This window comes from Bufo gargarizans, chromosome 4 (genome assembly GCF_014858855.1).
Source record: "Bufo gargarizans isolate SCDJY-AF-19 chromosome 4, ASM1485885v1, whole genome shotgun sequence".
Lineage (NCBI taxonomy): Eukaryota > Metazoa > Chordata > Amphibia > Anura > Bufonidae > Bufo > Bufo gargarizans.
The window spans coordinates 390682736-390702447 of NC_058083.1; the positions used below are offsets into that span (position 1 = coordinate 390682736).

The 19712-nt window shown below is 41.4% G+C and overlaps 1 protein-coding gene across 6 annotated transcripts in view; it reads left to right on the forward strand.

Moving 5' to 3' along the window:
• LOC122934420 (utrophin-like) overlaps positions 1-19712 on the forward strand; it is a 616199-nt gene that overhangs the window by 584529 nt on the left and 11958 nt on the right. For 4 of the 6 annotated variants that reach the window (XM_044289868.1, XM_044289864.1, XM_044289867.1 and 1 more), the window contains 6 exons: positions 5101-5237; positions 8180-8218; positions 8365-8430; positions 11342-11407; positions 18181-18339; positions 19431-19674. In XM_044289868.1, the coding sequence (XP_044145803.1) occupies positions 5101-5237; positions 8180-8218; positions 8365-8430; positions 11342-11407; positions 18181-18339; positions 19431-19674 (711 nt within the window). The remainder of the gene's footprint in view (positions 1-5100; positions 5238-8179; positions 8219-8364; positions 8431-11341; positions 11408-18180; positions 18340-19430; positions 19675-19712) is intronic. The other 2 variants (XM_044289866.1, XM_044289870.1) reach the window with 1 other exon arrangement.

Below are 19712 nucleotides of genomic sequence, written 5' to 3' on the forward strand. Positions count from 1 at the left end.
AATCTTTCCATTGACCATCTCCTGCACCATATGATGTGTACTTCTACCTTTCAGTTATGTCATCATGGTTACTTGTTCTGTTACCCCCCTTCCCCTTTCTGGTCCCCCTCCCTTCCCCTTCTCCTTTCCCAGAAGATTGTGAAGTTTTGGAAGCACATTAGTCATCTATATTATCGGATGCAAATTGTAATATCTGATAATGCTTTCTATGTAGTTGCTTTTATTAATGCATTCATATACCCCTTCTTTTTTCTTTTTGTTCACAATTTCTAAAGATTTAATAAAAACATATCATACTTACCCCAATTTTTAGAACACAAGTGAATTATAGAAGGAAAAATGCTGGCTCTGCACAATATGCATATACAGTATATATGCAATTATCTGAGCTCTGTGTTGATATTACAATGGCCGTGTTTCATAGCGGTACATTAAGGCACACAATATTTGAGACCCAATACATCTGAGATGGATCAGCCAGCAAAAAGGTGCAGTATGTAATAGTAGCAGAATGCTGAAAAATACATAGAAGTCATTGGATATTGACAATCTCGCATCAATGGTGTCACATTTCTGATAACTCTTATTGAAAAGAATTACAAATGAAAATGCACTGGACATTTCAACGTGACATTCTAGTACAGTGCATTATCAGTGAGAGTCCCAAGAGTTTCCTGGTCCAGCCTTATAATTTTCTAACTGTTGTTGAAGGGTGTTGTCTGGTTTAGAAAACCTATTCAAAAAGGGGATGTCCCAACATTAAATCATACTTTTATATCATTCGCCTTGAAAAACATATTACTTTTTTAATTTTCTTTCTGTTACAAAGATGTTCCATATCTGAGATATTCCATTTACTTGATTATGATCATGCCCCCTGGTGTTCAATCTGTATAGTAATGTGCATGTCCTGCTACTGAAATGAATGAGCAGATTGCACATGCTCATTCCCTACTTCAACTGCCACCAGCTATATCTACTGTTACAAACTGTGACAATTAGGGCTCTGAGAAACACAGATACTGGTCATGCGCGTTCCGCACATGCTCCAAGTCATGTTGTAACATTGTGGAGAACATGGCACCTTGTGAAATACATACAGGTCTTCACTAGTCACCTATGCTATACTCCATGATTAGCTTTGCTTTTAGTGTCATGAATGATTTTTATGTATAGTTTGACAGCATTAGCAAGTGTGTTCATGTCCATATGTATGCACATGTGATCAGTGCTTTGTCTCATCTGTTACATGTGATTCCTTTAATATTGTAAATTGGGATTATGCCAGTCGGTTGGCAGTGGGTGTTGGCACCCATATAGTGAACATGATTACTTTTGTGTAATTGTTATTATATACCGTAAAATAACTAACTATATACAGACACAGTGTGACTTATAAAGTGAAAACTAGTGAGCTTTTCCATTATAGAAGTACATACTAGTATGCAGGAGATGTGGGGATCGGTAACTGTAGCACTGCTGTACTCACTCCTCCCTGGACTTCCTCAGGACGCTGCGCTGTGTGTCCTGACTGCGTACAGCATCAGGGCATATTGTGCAAACTGTGACCTGACGCTGTAGACAGTCAGGTTACTGTACACCATGGGCCAAGAGAAGGCTAGGGTGCAGTGACTTCAAGAGAGACCCCTGGACCTGCATAGTGGTGGCGGAGAAGGAGAGGTAAGTTAATTTATTTATTTTATCTCTGAGGAGGGGTCTGAGCTGAGCTCTAATGGGGGTCTGATATGAGCTCTGATGGTGGTCTGATCTGAGCTCTTATGGTGGTCTGATCTGAAAGAGTGGTCTGATCTGAAAGAGTGGTCTGATCTAAGGTTTGATATAGAGATCTGATGTCTGATATGGGGGTCTTATCTGAGGTCTGATTTGTAGTTTGATGAAGATTGGAGGTCTGTTCTGAGGTCTGGTAAAAAAATATTTAGTTTTCTTATTTTCATTCTCTAAAAGCTAGGTTTGTATTATCATCAGGTGCGTCAGAAAGGGAAAAATACGATACTCCTCCATTTCTGAAATGTTGCAATGTCTTTTCTGTATTGCTGTTTCTATAGCTGACTGCAGTTGTATGGAAGATGTTCTTGCTTTTACTTCCTTTTTGTTGGAAATGGGCAATATGTACCTTTCCTTCAATACGCACACTGAATTATGTTGTATTCTCTTTTAACAAGCACTTTTTCAGTACAAAGGCTTTTTTGGCAAGCCTACATTTGCTAATGAAGCAAACATCAGTTGGCACAGGTACATGTTGCTTATCCGCTGATTACTGAACAAGTGAAAATGGAAGATAATGCACCTGACATCCTGATATTTAGTTCTTGGATGTTAAACTTATAGCTGCTGACATAAAAAAATAAAAAAAAGTGACAGGTCTTTTGGATATGCACCTGTGATTCTGAAGGTTCAAGTCTAAATTTACTTGCAAGGTCTTTTGGAGTGATACACAGTGGTTAGTAGCTACCAAAAGTGGTCCAAGGAAGGAGAACCGGTAAGCTGATGACAGGGTCATGAGCGCTCGAAGCTCATTTATGCGCCTGGATAGTGAAGTCTATCCCTTCTGGTCTGTGGTATAAGACAAAAGTCACCAAGGTGATTCTCAGTTTGTGAAATGTGCCTGTTTGCACTAAACATTGTATAGTACAAGTTTTCTTGATAAAGAAAGAGATAAAGTTGACTGGTCATTCATTTTAGGGGAGGTATTATCAGTGATTGATAGCATTCTCTGTGTAAGTGTATATACAGACATAACTGTCAGTAACAGATAGCTGTACACAGGGGAGATCTTATCAGCGATTAATAGCTTTCTCTGTGTAAGTGTGTATACATAGATAGCTGTCAGTCACTGATAGCTGTACACAGGGGAGGTATTATCAGTGATTGATAGCATTCTCTGTGTAAGTGTATATACAGACATAACTGTCAGTAACAGATAGCTGTACACAGGGGAGATCTTATCAGCGATTAATAGCTTTCTCTGTGTAAGTGTGTATACAGAGATAACTGTCAGTCACTGATAGCTGTACACAGGGGAGGTATTATCAGTGATTGATAGCATTCTCTGTGTAAGTGTATATACAGACATAACTGTCAGTAACAGATAGTTGTACACAGGGGAGATCTTATCAGTGATTAATAGCTTTCTCTGTGTAAGTGTGTATACATAGATAGCTGTCAGTCACTGATAGCTGTACACAGGGGAGGTATTATCAGTGATTGATAGCATTCTCTGTGTAAGTGTGTATACATAGCTGTCAGTCACTGATAGCAGTACACAGGGGAGGTGTTATCATTGATAGCATTCTCTATGTAAGTGTGTATACAGAGATAACTGTCAGTAACAGATAGCTGTACACAGGGGAGATCTTATCAGTGATTAATAGCTTTCTCTGTGTAAGTGTGTATACAGAGATAACTGTCAGTCACTGATAGCTGTACACCGGGGAGGTGTTATCAGTGATTGATAGCTTTCTCTGTGTAAGTGTGTATACATAGATAGCTGTCAGTCACTGATAGCTGTACACAGGGGAGGTGTTATCAGTGATTGATAGCTTTCTCTGTGTAAGTGTGTATACAGAGATAACTGTCAGTCACTGATAGCAGTACACAGGGGAGGTGCTATCAGTGATTGATAGCTTTCTCTGTGTAAGTGTGTATACAGAGATAGCTGGCAGTCACTGATAGCTGTACACAGGGGAGGTGTTATCAGTGATTGATAGCTTTCTCTGTGTAAGTGTGTATTCAGACATAGCTGTCAGTAACTGATAGCTTTACACAGGGGAGGTGTTATCAGTGATTGATGGAGCTTTATACAGGGGAGGTGTTATCAGTGATTGATAGCTTTCCCTGTGTGAGTGTGTATCCATAGATATCTATCAATTACTGATAGCTGTACACAGGGGAGGTGTAATCAGTTATTGGTAGCATTCCCTATGCAAGTATGTATACAGAGATAGCTGTCAGTCCCTGATAGTTGTACATAGAGGGGTTATCAGTGATTGATACTGTTCTCTGTGTAAGTGTGTATACAGAGATAGCTGTCAGCCACTGAAAACTGTACACAGGGGAGGTGTTATCAGTGATTGATGGCTTTGTGTGTGTAAGGGTGTATACAGAGATAGTTGTATACAGTGGAGGTGTTATCAATGATTGATGGAATTCCCTGTGTAAGCGTGTATATAAAAAATGCTGTCAGTTACTGATAGCTGTACACAGGGGAGGTGTAATCAGCTATTGGTAGCATTCCCTATGTAAGTGTGTATGCAGAGATAGCTGTCAGTCCCTGATAGCTGTACACGGAGGAGTTATCAGTGATAGCATTCTCTGTGTAAGTGTGTATACAGAGATAGCTGTCAGTCACTGATAGTTTTATACAGGGGAGCTTTCATCAGTGATTGATAGCATTCCCTGTGTAAGTCTGAATACAGAGATAGCTGTCAGTCACTGATAGCAGTACACAGGGGCGGTCTTAAGTATAGTAAGAGATATAAATTTATAAATTACAGGTTTTACTCAATCTTTTCTCACAAAACTGTAAACCAATCTACTCAACTCCTCCTGTTCTGTAACATGCTGCCTGCAGATTACACTGAATTTTGTGGTGTCAGGTTCTCTTTAAAAGTACAGTAAATATGGCAGTAATACAGTATGACCACCTGTACGTTTATTTCACTTTGTAGTGAAGTGCTAATTTTGTATTAAAATTTGAATCCCAGACTAATATATTATATCCTATTTAGGGGAACACATGCTTATTTGGTATTCCAGGTGTTAATTGCATTTCCTTTTTGTTATAAACATGCTATTTTTTTCCTTCTTGTGATTGGGCTGGTGCCAAAATTTGTCATTCTGTTTTTTTGTCCACGAGTCAAACGTATGTGTTAATTATTATGCAGATTTAGTGGAACACTGTCAATCTGTGAGGCTGGAGGACAACTCCTGCCAAAGTTTCATTATTTAAATTGCTCCATCTTCCAAATCCGTCTAGTGCAATAGGTCTCAAAAGACACAATGGAAATGGCAATAAGCCAATAAACTGAAAAGTTACATCTGCTTAGTATAAATGGCTTATTATTATTTTTTTCTCTCTAGACTACATCAGGGGAAGATGTCCGAGACTTCACTAAAGTGCTGAAAAATAAGTTCCGTTCCAAGAAGTACTTTGACAAGCATCCCAGATTAGGCTACCTACCAGTGCAGACGGTGCTTGAAGGAGATAACATGGAGACGTAAGTCAGCTGCTAAGAACTCTACACTTAGCTTATGTTTTAGGAGATAACTTTGTTACCATTAACCTGAAGCAACCAATTTGTTCCATAAAAACGGCATCTAACATAAAATTTAGGGTGTTCTATGGCTAAAAAGGGCAGAAAATATGTCTAATTTTTCTGATTACAGTTTCATAATTTGCAGGGTGAGACCATAATCACTTCCCTATAAAAACATTAAAGGGAATCTGTCACCTGGTTTGAGCATATTAAGGTGTTACTACTGCCATGTACAATAAAATACCTTATTTATTGCTTTAGTCTTCCATTTTTTGTTTCATTGTTTCCTTAGCGATAAAATCCACTTTTTATGTTATTCAAATGAGTGTCCAAGGTGCCCAGAGGGGCGTTATTATCCTAATCTGGAGCCCAGGAACTCCCCCTTGCAGTGCCTAGCCCGCCTTTCTTCAGAGCCCAAGCACGCCTCTTCCAGCATAAGTAACTGCCCACACCCGAACTCTTTGCCACCGCCCCCCTCCGCTATGTGAAAATCTCACGCAGGCGCAGTACCGCGGACTGCCTGCGGGATGTAGAAGCTCCTGAGGGCAATAGCTTTAAATTTGTCACTGGGCTCGGCTCATGCCCAGTGACACATTTGAAGCTGTTGCTCTTTAGGAGCTTCTACATCGCGCAGACAGTCCACGGTACTGCGCCTGCGTGAGATTTCACATAGCTGAGGGGGGCGGCAGTAAAGAGTTCGGGTGTGGGCAGTTACTTATGCTGGACGAGGCGTGCTTGGGCTCTAAAGGAAGGCGGGCTGGGCACTGTACGGGGGAGTTACTGGGCTCCAGAGTGTCCGGGGGAGTTACTGGGCACCTTGGACACAAAACCGCTGCAAGCGGATCTGTCACTAAAAACAATGTAAATCAAAGGTGACGGATCCGTGTTTTTAGGAGCCTTAACTGACTTTCAATGTATTTAGTGACGGATCCGTTTTTTTCGGTTTTGATTTCACACAACCGCATCCTAATGGAGCGGATGCATCCTGATGTGCAAAATCCAAACAGATCCATTTAATTCCGATATAGAGATCCTCTGCTGGATCTCAGTATCGGCATTAACAACGCAAGTGAGAAACGGGCCTTAAGTGATAGCTGACCCTCCTTCTCACATAATTAGCTGACATGACTACTCAGCTCAGGTCTCCTGCCTCTTTGGATTCTTGGAGCAGTAAATATGGCTGTGATCTCCACCCCCAACTATTACCTTGTTTAGGGACCATGGTATAGAGGCTGATAATGTCTGGTATGAAAACAGTTTATCATATACCAATTGAAAACTTTTTAGGAAACTATATTTCGGATATTACAAATGTTAATGGTAATATTTTAGCATTTTGCTACATCTTTGGCCCTGTTCTGCATTGAGGCTTCTACTGCTGAGAGATCCATAAGAGATCAATTCATAATGGAAATCGTAACAGGTCCTGTCGACTGGAAAAGGTGTTTTGTGTTCTGTTTTTGGATGTCTTCCCACTTATCTTTGTTCCCATCAGTTTTCTATTACATTTTGATGGCTAGACTAGCACAACATACTGTGCTGTTCTATCCAATATAAAGAAAATCGAAAACTGAAGACCCTATCGAGTCAGTGGACGGGAAGACGAGTAATGGATATATCATGCAGCATGATTGCCTATAAAATCGGATCATTATGAGCAGTCATAGACTATGCTAATCTGCTCACCAAAAACAAAAAGAAATCTGGACAGAGGCCAAGGCCAAATGATAGCGTCTAAACAATCCTTAATGAAATCATTTGGGACATGAACAAAAATGTTGCTTTGTAGAACCCATAGTGTGAACTGACTTTCAGCAGGTTCCAAACTTTGTTCAAACTTAGTTTTATTTTCTAAGACATTTGGTTAACTCCTAACTGTTGGAGGTAAAATAATCTAGTTTTCTATAGATTTTTTTTATTTCATTTTAATTATTAAAGTCAATGAGCAGATTAAAGAGGACCTGCCTCCTCTCCTGACATGTCTGTTTTAGCAACTACTTGCATGTAATAACAATTTTGGGGCATCTATAAAATTCTTGTATTATTCCTGCTAGAAGTTATGAGTACAATTCTAGTAAATTGCGGTGAAAGTCCAGATGGGTGTTACCAGTTGGAGGTGTGTCCTTGCACAGTCTGACACTGGCAACACCAATGGGATAATGTCAGAAAGTGCAGGGAAACACCCCCGATGGGTAACACCCATCTTGACTTTCTTGACTTGCAATCTGCTAGTAATTAATTTGTAACTTCTAAATGGGATTATAAAGGAATGGCACAACATAGACTCATAAGAATAGATGCTGCAGCATTGGGGAATGCAGGTAGTTACTAAGGCATGTCAGGAAAGGTGACAGGTCCTCTTTAAATGACAGGAAAAAGCTCTGTCTGACCCCAGCCATTTCCTTGATGCTAACAAGTGAAGGTTCAGCAATGTCTGCAGGGTGCATCTTGTTACCACAAATCTCTGATGACTGCAACCTGATTTCATTACGGTTTATGTATACCGGAATTTTATTCACAGTCGTTTCCTTGGACACGCTTCTGGTTTTCTCTGTATTGTTCTACACTGCTATTATCTCCTGGCACAACGAGGCTTTTCTGACCTAGCTTCAAGCTCCATTGAACCTCATTGCAATTCCTGGCACATTTATTATGAAAAAGATTTATTATAGCAGTTATCCTGAATGGGATTGCCATGGACTGCAAGAAAATGTGCTGCATTAGTGCTGCCGAATGTTTGGAGTTGAGCAGTCTGCCAGAAACCTGCACCGGAGCTTCTGTTTTTCCTGTGTCTTTATTACTCTCTTGGGCGTGAAAACATATTTGGGCTTTTTGGTTTTTCTTCTGTCGCTGTTGTGGCATTAAAGTTTTTCTCTCTTGGTTTCCTCCTTGTTCTTTTACAGCCCTATTACTCTCATCAGCATGTGGCCTGACCAGTTTGAGTGAGTATAAGGTCTATGTCAACCTTCCCGACGAGTCCTGCTACATTATTCTATTTAGTGTAATATTCCACACTCAGCAGTTTGTCATAAAGTGTTTTCATATAATCTTATTTCATCAATTTTGTTTTTTTACATTTTTTTTCTAGTCCTTTGCAGTCCCCTGAACTTTTTGATGATGACACACATTCCAGGATAGAGCAGTATGCCAGCAGGTAAAGAGATGCATTTGTCGGAATGGTATATGTCCAATATGTATATATAAAATATAGTTGGTTCCCTTGCAAATAAAGGGTCAGTTGCATAAACTTTGTAATACACTATTCATATCAACTTGGTTAAAGGGGTTATCCGAGAGTTACAAAAGACCTCAGAGAGTAGCCGACCCGTGGTGGGGTTCATACTTACTTGGTTCCCTCCATTGGGTTCCGGCTCCATTGTTCCCCGGCTATGCTCTGGCATCTAATCTTTATTTTTCTCAGCAATGTGGGCACATATGAACATGGGACCAACACAGTCAGCTAGTGTCATAGGTACAAATCTGACAGATGTCCTTTAAAAATATTTTATAGATTTTATTTTTCTTGTTGCTATCTATATCTTTAAAAAAACATACAATTCTGTAATTTTCACACTGAGCACAAGGTATAATAATTTGTCAAGACTTCCTGTTGTGTACTGATTTATTTTCAACAGTCATCTCATTATAATCACAGGCAGGATTAGTATGACAGATATCACCTATATATAGATAACCCAGGATCCACCATTCTTAATAGGTGATGTCAACGCTTATCTACTCCTTCCTGACCCCTGCACAGATCACAGAGCAATGCTTAGAAAGCTCTCCCATATAAGTCACTGTGTCAGCTCCTGTCTATGGCACATGTGGCTGCTGTCCTATGTCAAGGAAGTCTAGACATATTTTAGGCCTAGTGGCCAAAATATGGTGAAAATTGCATGATTTTAGATTTTTTATTTTTATATACAGGTAATAGTGACATGGAAAATGTAAAAAAAATAAAAAATCACAAAAGAAAACCAGAAATATATTTACCATAAACAATATATTTACCATTTAAACAATAGGTCATTTTCTGATTATACATACCCTTTAGTAGGCTTAAAAACTCACAAGCCGGAAGAAAAAGGCTTTGATCTCAACCTAGTGGAACATATATGATTTGCATCTCTGACAAGATTGTCACCTCCTGTTCGCTTTGAGTAGACCTGAATAGAGGAGGGCGCAGGGGCAGATAATGCTGCTGCTTATTACAAAGCTGAAACGCAACATTTATTTACATATTTATTAAAAGAAAAAGACATTTCTCTGTTGTCATCACCTCAGAACTGTCCTCGAAGTTCAAAGCAGAAACACTTGAAACCTAATTTAAAACCAAAGCCTCAGGAAATATCAATGTTGCTGATAGAAAATGAAAGGGGCAGATTCTAACACTTGCGAACCTACAACTATAGAAACGTTTCAGAATGCATATTTTTGTATTAGTTATAGAGACACCCAGAAAAAAGTTTTTATCCCTTCCCCCACCATTTGCAACTGAGCTGGTATGCTTAATCCTTTGTTTAGTAAACTTACATATCAATTTATTTTTGTATTTTCATCCTCTTTTTCTTTTGGCAGTTAGATCATGTGACTCCAGAGGAGACTTGCTGGATTGGTCATTTTGTTCTTTTTTTTTCTATAAGAGCTCATTCACACGACCGTTAGAATGAGTCCGCATCCATTCATTTTAATATAAAAAGATGCGGAGAGCGTGGTCCGGTCGTGTGCACTTCACTTGCGGATGCAGACCCATTGACTTGAATGGGTCCACGATCAACAAGTTACAGCCAAAGACAGAACATGTTACATCTTTTTGCGGTGCGGAGCCAAGGACCGTCCACTCCACAAAAGATAGTTGAAGACCTATTTCAGTCGTATCTTGCGGATTGTGGACCCATTCAAGTCAATGGGTCCGCATCTGCACAACGGAGTCCACATGGGCAGTGCCCGTATATTGCCGGCCGGCCGTTACGGTCTGCAGTACAGGCACTGAGCCCTTGCATTCGCATGCATGGGCCCTTAGTACTGAACACAAGAGGAACCAGCACCAAAAAATATAGCAAGACACACAGCCAACAGTACAAAATTTAGTACGTCCTTAATAAATAATGTTAAATGGAACCTGTCACCGGGATTTTGTGTATGGAGCTGAGGACATGGGTTGCTAGATGTCTGCTAGCACATGCGCAGTACCCAGTCCCCATAGCTCTGTGTGCTTTTATTGTGTAAAAAGAAAAAACATTTGATACATATGCAAATTACCCTGAGATGAGTCCTGTATGTGAGATGAGTCAGGGACAGGACTCCTCTCAGGTTAATTTGCATATGTATCAAATGTTTTTTCTTTTTACACAATAAAAGCACACAGAGCTATGGGGACTGGGTATTGCGGATGTGCTAGTGGCCATCTAGCAGCCCATGTCCTCAGCTCTATACACAAAATCCCAGTGACAGGTTCCCTTTAAAGAGAGATGTATAAAATAGTAATGGGCAGGCACATCAACCACACTACAAATGCCATCCTAGCATGTGTATTAAATGGCAATCAAATGAAGCAGACTATAATAATATAAACAGTAAAAATGCCATGCTACAAGTGCCCTTAAAAAAGTGCCCACAGTCAAAGATCCCACAATAGTGTAAACGACTCCAACACAAAAAGTAACGCAATAAATACAGCCCACACAGGATGGCATACAGGAACACCCCAACACGTGTTTCACAGTCACATCCACACTTTTTGGCCTCATGCACACGACCGTGTTTGTGGTCCGCACTCCATGTGCTGTCCGCATCCGTTGCACCATTCCGTGGCCCCGCAAAAGCAAATATAGCATGTCCTATTCTTGTTCGTTTTGCAGACAAGAATAGGCATTTCTACAATGGGCCGCCCGTTCGGTTCCGCAAATTGCAGAAGGCACACGGGCGGCTTCCGTTTTTTGCGGATCCGCGGTTTGGAGTTAAGTGATGAGATGTCTGTATGTAGCGCCATCCTGAAATGCGCTTTTCCTTATAAACTGAAAACAAGTTGTCTTTAATTAGTGGTCTCTTCCTGTCCTCAGGCTGGCACATATGGAAAGGAATAACGGTTCTCTATTTACTGACAGCAGTTCCGCCACTGGAAGCATGTGAGTACTGCATATTTCAAAACTCAGCATTATAATGTAACACAAATTAACAAAAATCTGTGTTATGCAACAAAAGTTGTAGTTGGGTTACATCACAATCACCTGGATTAGCTAGATGGGACCATACTCTTAGTGGCCGGTTTATTGGGTAAGCCTCATTTGTTTGGTGAAGAAGATTGGGGCTAATCCTCATGTGGGTCTGCGGCAAACCTGCTGGACATCCACGGCACAAATCCACGTGTAAGCCTCAGATTTCTGCTGCATGAATGTAGCCTTACTCTGTATAATTAATTTTTATTTTATTTTTTATCTGTAATATTTGGGGAAACAAATTCTAACAGGATAATTGATATCATTATCATCACGGTCACAGTATTCCCTCTAAGGCAGGGATGCTCATCCTGCGGCCCTCCAGCTGTTGTAAAACTACAACTCCCACCATGCCCTTCTGTAGGCTGATAGCTGTAGGCTGTCCGGGAATGATGGGAGTTGTAGTTTTGCAACCGCTGGAGGGACGCAGGTTGAGCATGCCTGCTCTAAGGGCTCATGCACACAACCATGTCCGTAGTGGTCCTCAAGCCAAGGATCAGCAAAATAGATATACCTTCTGTGTGCAATCCACATTTTTTTTCTCTCTCATCACTGACTACTCTAGTCCATAATATGGACAAGAATAGGACATGTTCTATAATTTGCGGAACGGACATACAAATGTGGACAGCACACGAGTGACATCCGCGTGCTGTGCCTTCTTTTTGCGGACCCATAGCAATGAATGGGTCAGTGTGCAGTCCGCAAAAAAGGCGAATTGTACACAGATGCAAAATATGTTCATGTGCAGGGACCCTGATTGTGAGCACTAAGGAACAGTATTGGGGAAGAGCCACATGCAGAGCCCCGTAATTCTCTCTTCAGTGCTGTAGAAAATCCGGACTTTCACCTCAAGGATTGAACGCAATCTTCTGCTTTAGTTAAAATGCCATCACACCTGGCCCTGTCAATCAAAACGGATCCGTCCCCCATTGACTTTCAGTGGTGTTCAAGACGGATCCGTTTTGGCTATGTTGAAGATAATACAAACGGATCCGTTCTGAACGGATGCATGCGGTGGTATTATCTGAGCGGATGCGTTTGTGCAGATCCATGACGGATCCGCCCCAAACGCGAGTGTGAAAGTAGCCTAATCCGATTGGGAGTTTGACATTGTACTTGGCTCTTCAAGCTAATGAAGGTTAATAATCGGAGTGTTTTAGTTGTAATTTAATCTTGAGATATCAAAATCTTTAGCATAAGGTTAGGGGACAGCGTCACCTGCTGCCGCCTATTGACAGGCTTTGAACTCCAATATCCTTTAACTGAAAATGTTCCTGCATTTGTATCTCTGTCCTTTTGATTGAATATATATCATAGTGTAACTGAAGAACAGCAGCAGGTGGCCTTCACTTCTTCCGGAAATAATGTCTTCTCATGGGAATTCCTATTAGCGATTGTCAATCTAAATAGCAGGTCAGTCTGCCAGCCAAACCTGCACAGCTGGCGAATTGCCTCCTGGATAGTTCTCCGTTTTCATACTATGCATTTGATGAATCTATCTCGAACGCTATGACGTTAGGCCTGGCAATTAGCAGTACTCCTCCTGTGGATCCCGCTGCCGGGGCCATGTCATGTCGGAGAAGCCTTGCATACCTAGCCCTGCTGTCAGCTGGAAAGTGGATACAACTATTCCCAATCTGGACACACAGCCTGTACTCCAGACTGATGCAAACATTCCATGAGATTGTGCATCATGGGGTTATGCTATGATTGATGGAAAAAATAATATCAGACATCATATAGGACATGCCGGTCTCTTTCTAAGGCCTCATGCACACGACCGTTGTTGTGTTCCGTTCCGCAAAATAGGGTTCCGTTGTTCTGTGATCCGTTTCCGTGTGTCTTCCTTTATTTTTGGAGGACCACCAGACATAAAGGAAAGTAAAAAAAAGTCTAAGACGGATGCGCGGACGCGGATGACAATCTTGTGTGCCTCCGTGATTCCATTGACTTGAATGGGTCCGCTAACCGTTTTCCGCGAAAATAATAGGACAGGTTATATTTTTTGGACGGACTGGAACCACGGATCACGGACGCGGATGGCAAACGGTTTTTCAACGGACCCATTGAAAGTCAATGGTTCCGCAGAAAATCACGAAAAACGGCACAATGGACACGGAATAAAACAACGGTCGTGTGCATGAGGCCCAACAAAGCTAGAACCAGCCCTGTACCATGCATGGGTCCAGAGATCTCCCCATTCACTGCCCCAGTTGCTCTGCTAGATTATCTTCAGCCTGGCAGCTCAGGGGCATGTCCTTTCTGCTGCAGCTCTCTCCCTGTAACTGCCAGAGCTTCTAACAGAACATATGGCTGGTGACAGTGGAAGATTTAAACTGAGCATGTACGACCACCTCAGGGACATGGACCAAAAAAAATAAGAAAAAGAGCAAACAGCAGGTGGCGCTATACAGATAGATTTTATTTAATAACTCGCTGGCTGTACAAGATTTTTAATTACATGCAATTACAAAAGTATTCAGATCCAGGTGCTTGTTCGGAAAATGTCGAATGTGTTTGTGACACAATCCCTTTCCGCTGTATTGAGCTCACAGATTGCCTAGACTGGATTCAATTCTCAGATGAGATCAGGGCTAGCTGTGCTCTGCCTCTGAATAAAAACCTGAGTGTTCTCATTCCCTGACAGCAAATTAATATCATACATTACAATGAGGAACTGAAGTATCTTAAAGTGCTCTGCCATTATAGCACCTAAAGTGGTTGTCATTCTGCTTTCTTTGTTTTTTAAATAGCAATCTACCTGTTCATGCAGCAATTAAAAAGCAAACTGGAATAGCTGGCCGACAACCGCCTTCAAGGCTGTATTGTTGCCCACCCTGAAAAATGGCTTGGCGGAAAAGAGGCGTTAAATCGACTATGTATGAAATATTCGGAGCGGGAATTAGGCATTGTTTTGTATTCTAGCCCACATACACTGTTGTATAATCCCATTCCCTAGATTCATTAGGGCTGCTACAGATTCCGCCCCGTAAATAGCACAGAGAGAATGGAATAAGAAATGATGCCCCCGTCTCGGTGCCTGAATCTATCTCCAGTTGATCCTACAGCAGTTTATTGAAGTTTCAGCTCCTAATCACCCTACTGTCTCTTGCTCTTCTTTCTTTGATTGTGCAATTAAAGGACTCTTCATGCACTAATTAAACTAACAGAGCACATGAAACTAGAGAAGTGAGCGTCTATTATCCACGGGCCAGTGTTCACGGTGCTCGCACGAGGAGCTTCACGCAGATTCCCTAGTTGGCGAAACACTTCATCAGTATTAAATATGTGGAGCGCTGTAATTTAGTGGCATCTCATTGTGGAAGAAGGAATATATAGGCTATCTAATCAAAGCTGCCTTGCAATTACATATATTTGCTTGTGTTCACCGGGAAGGTTAGGATTAGTAGAATTTAAAGTGCCTCCTTTTCTTGAATAGAAAGGATTTGCATGGCTGATCTTCATGGTAAATTTACAGAAATGAAGGGGTTCATCGTCATTTAGGAACTGGGGTGTTGATATGCAAATTGTCTGAGACAAGGATGTATCTATGATGAGTCTTCTCCATAAGAGGTAGGGTCCTGTGTTCTCTAACCCTCTGCCACCTCTTTGAGGGACCTCCGGCACGTTGGGCTTTCAGAATAAGCAGCCAATCATTTTGTCCTGATGGTGACTGGGTGTACAGTAAGAACTAAGGCCTGTTTCACACTTGTGCTGTTAATTCCGGTTTTAAGATCCAGCAGGGCAGGGTTTCTCAACTCCAGTCCTCAGGACCCACCTACCAGTCATGATTTGAGAACACCCCACAGAATGAATACCTGTGGGAAATCCTGATGCACTGACACTAATTGTATCACCTGCTTAATACTAAGGAAATCCTGAAAACATGACCGGTAGTTGGGTCCCAATGACCGGAGTTAAGAAACCGTGCGGCAGAGGATCTCAAAACCGGAATTAAACTGATCTGTTTTTATTTTGCACATCAGGATGCATCCGTTCCGTTAGGATCCGTCACTATTGACTTACATTGTTTTTATTGACGGATCCGTTTTTTTTTCTTTTCGATGACTGGACACAAAACCGCAGCTTGCACTGGTTTTGTGTCCAGTCACAAAACGGAATGCTGGCGGAACGGAGGACATCCTGATGCATCCTGAACGGATCGCTTTCCATTCAGAATGCATTAGGTTGCATTCCGGGTTTGAGAAACTCTGCCGGATCTCAATACCGGAAAACAACAACACAAGTGTGAAACAGGCCTAAGAGGGGCTGCCAGATATCAAGGCTGTGCTGTTTTTGGTCTGGCAACAAAACACACCAACAAAACGCCTGCGGTTTTTGCAACAACATACCGGCGTTTATGCTGCGTTTTTTTTTCCAGTAAAGGGAAAACACACATTAAAACTGAATTACGTTAATTACAAAATAGAGTTACGTTAAATCGGTTGTGTCATCTGGAACTTTGATGGTATATCACTAGGCTATGCCATCAAAGTCAGATAGGTGCGGGTCCCACCTCTGATACCTGCACCTTTCTCCAATACAGGCTCCCGAAAGTGAGGGGGAGCGCGCCGCACGCGCACAGAGTGCTCTCCATGCATTTGTTTCGGAGTTCCGATAAGGGCTGAGCAAGTGCTCTTAGCTATTTTCGGAAGTCCCATAGAAATGATGGAGTGTGCACTGTGCAAGCGCAGCCACTGTTCCATTCACTTGTACGAGACTGCCAAAAGTAGCCGAGCCAGCGCTTCACTATTTTCGGAACTCCCATAACAATGAATGGAGCCTGGCTGCTCTCCGCTCACTTTTTTTTTTTTATTGAAGGCAACTAGTAACGTATGTAAAAACTTGATCTTAGCCAAAAATTAGAGACCTTGGGGTCGATTTAATAAGTCTGTAGATGGCTTTAACTTAGATTGTCCAGGCATGCACCAGATTTATCACGGTGGCTGATGCTGGCCAGGCCCTTATATATAGCTCTGTGCCAACTATTGGTTGACTTACTTTGTGACAGAATTTTGTGGCTGAATTGTGTTGCAATTTTGGTGCAAAAGGGTGTATCTTGAGCTATGTCCCTTTCCTGGTAAGCCACACCCCATTTCAGGCTAGGTGCCTATATGTGCCAAATTTCACCACATTGTGGTGCAATGTACATCAAAATCTAAGTGCACTTACATTGGTAAATGTAGACTATTTGCCTTGTACTTATCATTTACGTTCATATTTAAATGTAGTTTAGGGACAGGGATGTTGAGCATTTTTTGATATTCTTTATTAGGAAGCATCGGTTATTTTTACTAGAAAAGCGCAGGTAAAGAACCTCCTTAGCAACACGCTAATTGAGCATTGCTAAAGAGAGTCTGTGGATGCTGGATGATTTTTGATGCATCTTCAGTGAAGCAGAATTTCCTTCAGGTAATTAAAGTTTTTTTCTGTAGAAGATATTACATTTTTAATGACTTTCTGATGAGTTTATTATTTGTATGTTGTTATATGTCTGCATTTTGCACTGTAGTCTAGTGAGTACTGGGTCTAGATCATCAGAGATTATTCTTAGCCATATGTTTCCTATGACAGGATTGTAAAGTTTTAAAGAGAATTTGGATCCAGAGATGTTGGCATCATTTTGCTTTGGTGTGACAGCCTTTTTTTATATTTTGCAAAAATGACTAAAGGAAGTGTGGCCATATTAGTTGTCACTTACGAAGGAGATTCTCAGAAACTGACAGCAAACTGTCAAGTTCTGTGAAAACATCATTTTTGAGAATTTAAAGGCAATCTGTCACCAGGAAATCCACAATCCTGCTGAATGTAATGTTACACTTCATTTAGTGACCGGTACTACATTTAGGAGAAAAAGTACTTTTAATCTATGTGCAGGTGAGCATTTAAGTGCACCAAGCCACTCTGTGCACCCTGCTCCTCCAGTTTCCTCTGCCAGCCCCTCCCGATCCTTCTTGACTGACAGGGTCAGGATCCTCCATCTTGCCTGGAAGAGGGAAGTGCTGGAAAAGTAAACAGGAGGAGCAAGGGTGCACTTAACTATTAATTTGCATTTCAATTAAAAGTATAGTTTCTCCTGGATGACGCAATGGATTGGAAAGTAATAGATCTCATTACATTCAGCTTATCTGGTCCTACAAGGCATTGAATTTCCTGGTGACAGATTCACGTTAAATTAAAAGACCATGGTGGCATGTGCAGTCACCGAAATGAAAGCGGTAGACGGAGGGTATATTCTTACCTTCTTATATTTCCAGTCGGTCTTTCTTAAAAATTTCCCCTATAACCTTCAGGTATTCACTGACAAATGGTTGAAAAGTTTTAATATGGACCAATTGTATTTTTTTTAGCCAATGCAATGCCCTCAAATTGCCCATAGCCTTTAACTTCTTCGAGCATCTCATGGTGACATTGTGCTCTTTAGTAGTGTTGAGCGAACTTGTGTTTTAAGTTCGGCGTCTAAAGTTCGGGTTCGGGTTATCGAAGTATCCCGTTATGGATTCCGCTACTACGGACCATAGCGGAATTTAGAATCCATAACGGGATACTTTGATAACCTGAACTCGAACTTTAGACGCCGAACTTAAAACACAAGTTCGCTCAACACTACTCTTTAGGATAAACTTGAAGAGAATTGTGTCTGGAAAAGATCCTAACCATATGTTGTATTAAACCTCTAGTGATGATGAACATGCCCTGATCCAGCAGTACTGTCACACGTTGGGAGGAGAGTCACCCTTAGGTCAGCCACAGAGTCCAGCACAAATCCTGAAGTCTGTAGAAAAGGAGGAAAGAGGAGAGCTGGAGAGGATCATTGCTGATCTGGAGGAAGAGCAGAGGTATTGTATGTGACAATCTTTGTGCATTACATCACGTGTTGTATCTTGGGTAACAAAATAAATTTCCATATAACACATATGTGGATATAATCTGCATACATGCACACATATTCTATTGTTTTTTCATGTGTTTTTATTTTCTCCCATTAGCCCATGATGCTTTGCTGTTGGTCACACCTTTCAGACATTCAACAGAGATTATTATGAATTCCCTAGCTTTTTAAGTAGTCACAGACCTCTATGATATCTTCCAATGATCATTTAGTCACAGTCCTGTACTGGTGTCCTTTCTTACACCTATATCAACTAAAGAAGGTCATATGTAAGAAGAAGTTATTCCTAAGGAGGGTACAACATCCGGGTCCCCCACTGATCAGCTGTTTGAGAAGGCCCCCACGCTCTCAGGAGCACAGCGTCGTACATTGTACAGCGCTTGTGCTTGGTATGGCAGCTCAGCGCCATTTTTTGCAATGGGGCAGGGATGCATATAGGCCATGTGACCAACATGACATCACATGGTCTAGGCAAAGCTGCTAGAAAGCCGAGGCGCTACTGCGATCGCTGGTGCCTTCTCAAACAGCTGATCAAATACAGATGACCTATCCAGACGATAGGTCATTAGTTAGAAAATCCCCCAAAAAACCTTTAACACCATAGTAGTAATTGTTTTATACGTTAGAAAGCAAAAAGGACATTCCAGCAGGGGTGAAATCGGGTACTGTCTGCAGTAGAAGACACTGTGATGAAATTATGGGCCAGGGTACATCAGTTATGATCGAATACCTTTTTGGCATGGTTGTTCTTGTATTTAATGGAAATAGGAGGAAATGTTTGTCAATGTGTCAGGATAGTGTCAGGGCTACACCAAATATTGTACAGCTTGGAGCTGCTGTAGACTTCAGTCTGGCATACAGACTGCCAGATTATCTGTCTAATTTATGACAAGACCTGCACCCTGGCAGGGCAGGAGATCAAAGATTGGCATAAAATGCCGGTCTATGATAAATCCCCCCCTCCCCGTGTTCCTTTAGCTTTTGTACACGAGTATTATAAAAGTACTCGTATAATATGTTCGCTATAAATTTAAACAGGAATTTAAAGATTGAGTATGAACAGCTAAAAGCACAGCAGATGAGAAAAGGACTAAGCCCTCCATCTTCACCCCCTGACTCGCTGGCATCACTTCAACACACATCCGAAGATGCAGAACTCATCGCGGAAGCAAAACTCCTACGACAGCACAAAGGACGACTTGAGGCCAGGATGCAGATTTTAGAAGACCATAACAAGCAGTTGGAGTCCCAGCTTCACCGGTTACGCCAGTTGCTGGAGCAGGTACAACACATGCTTTTGAATTAAACAGAATACTTTAG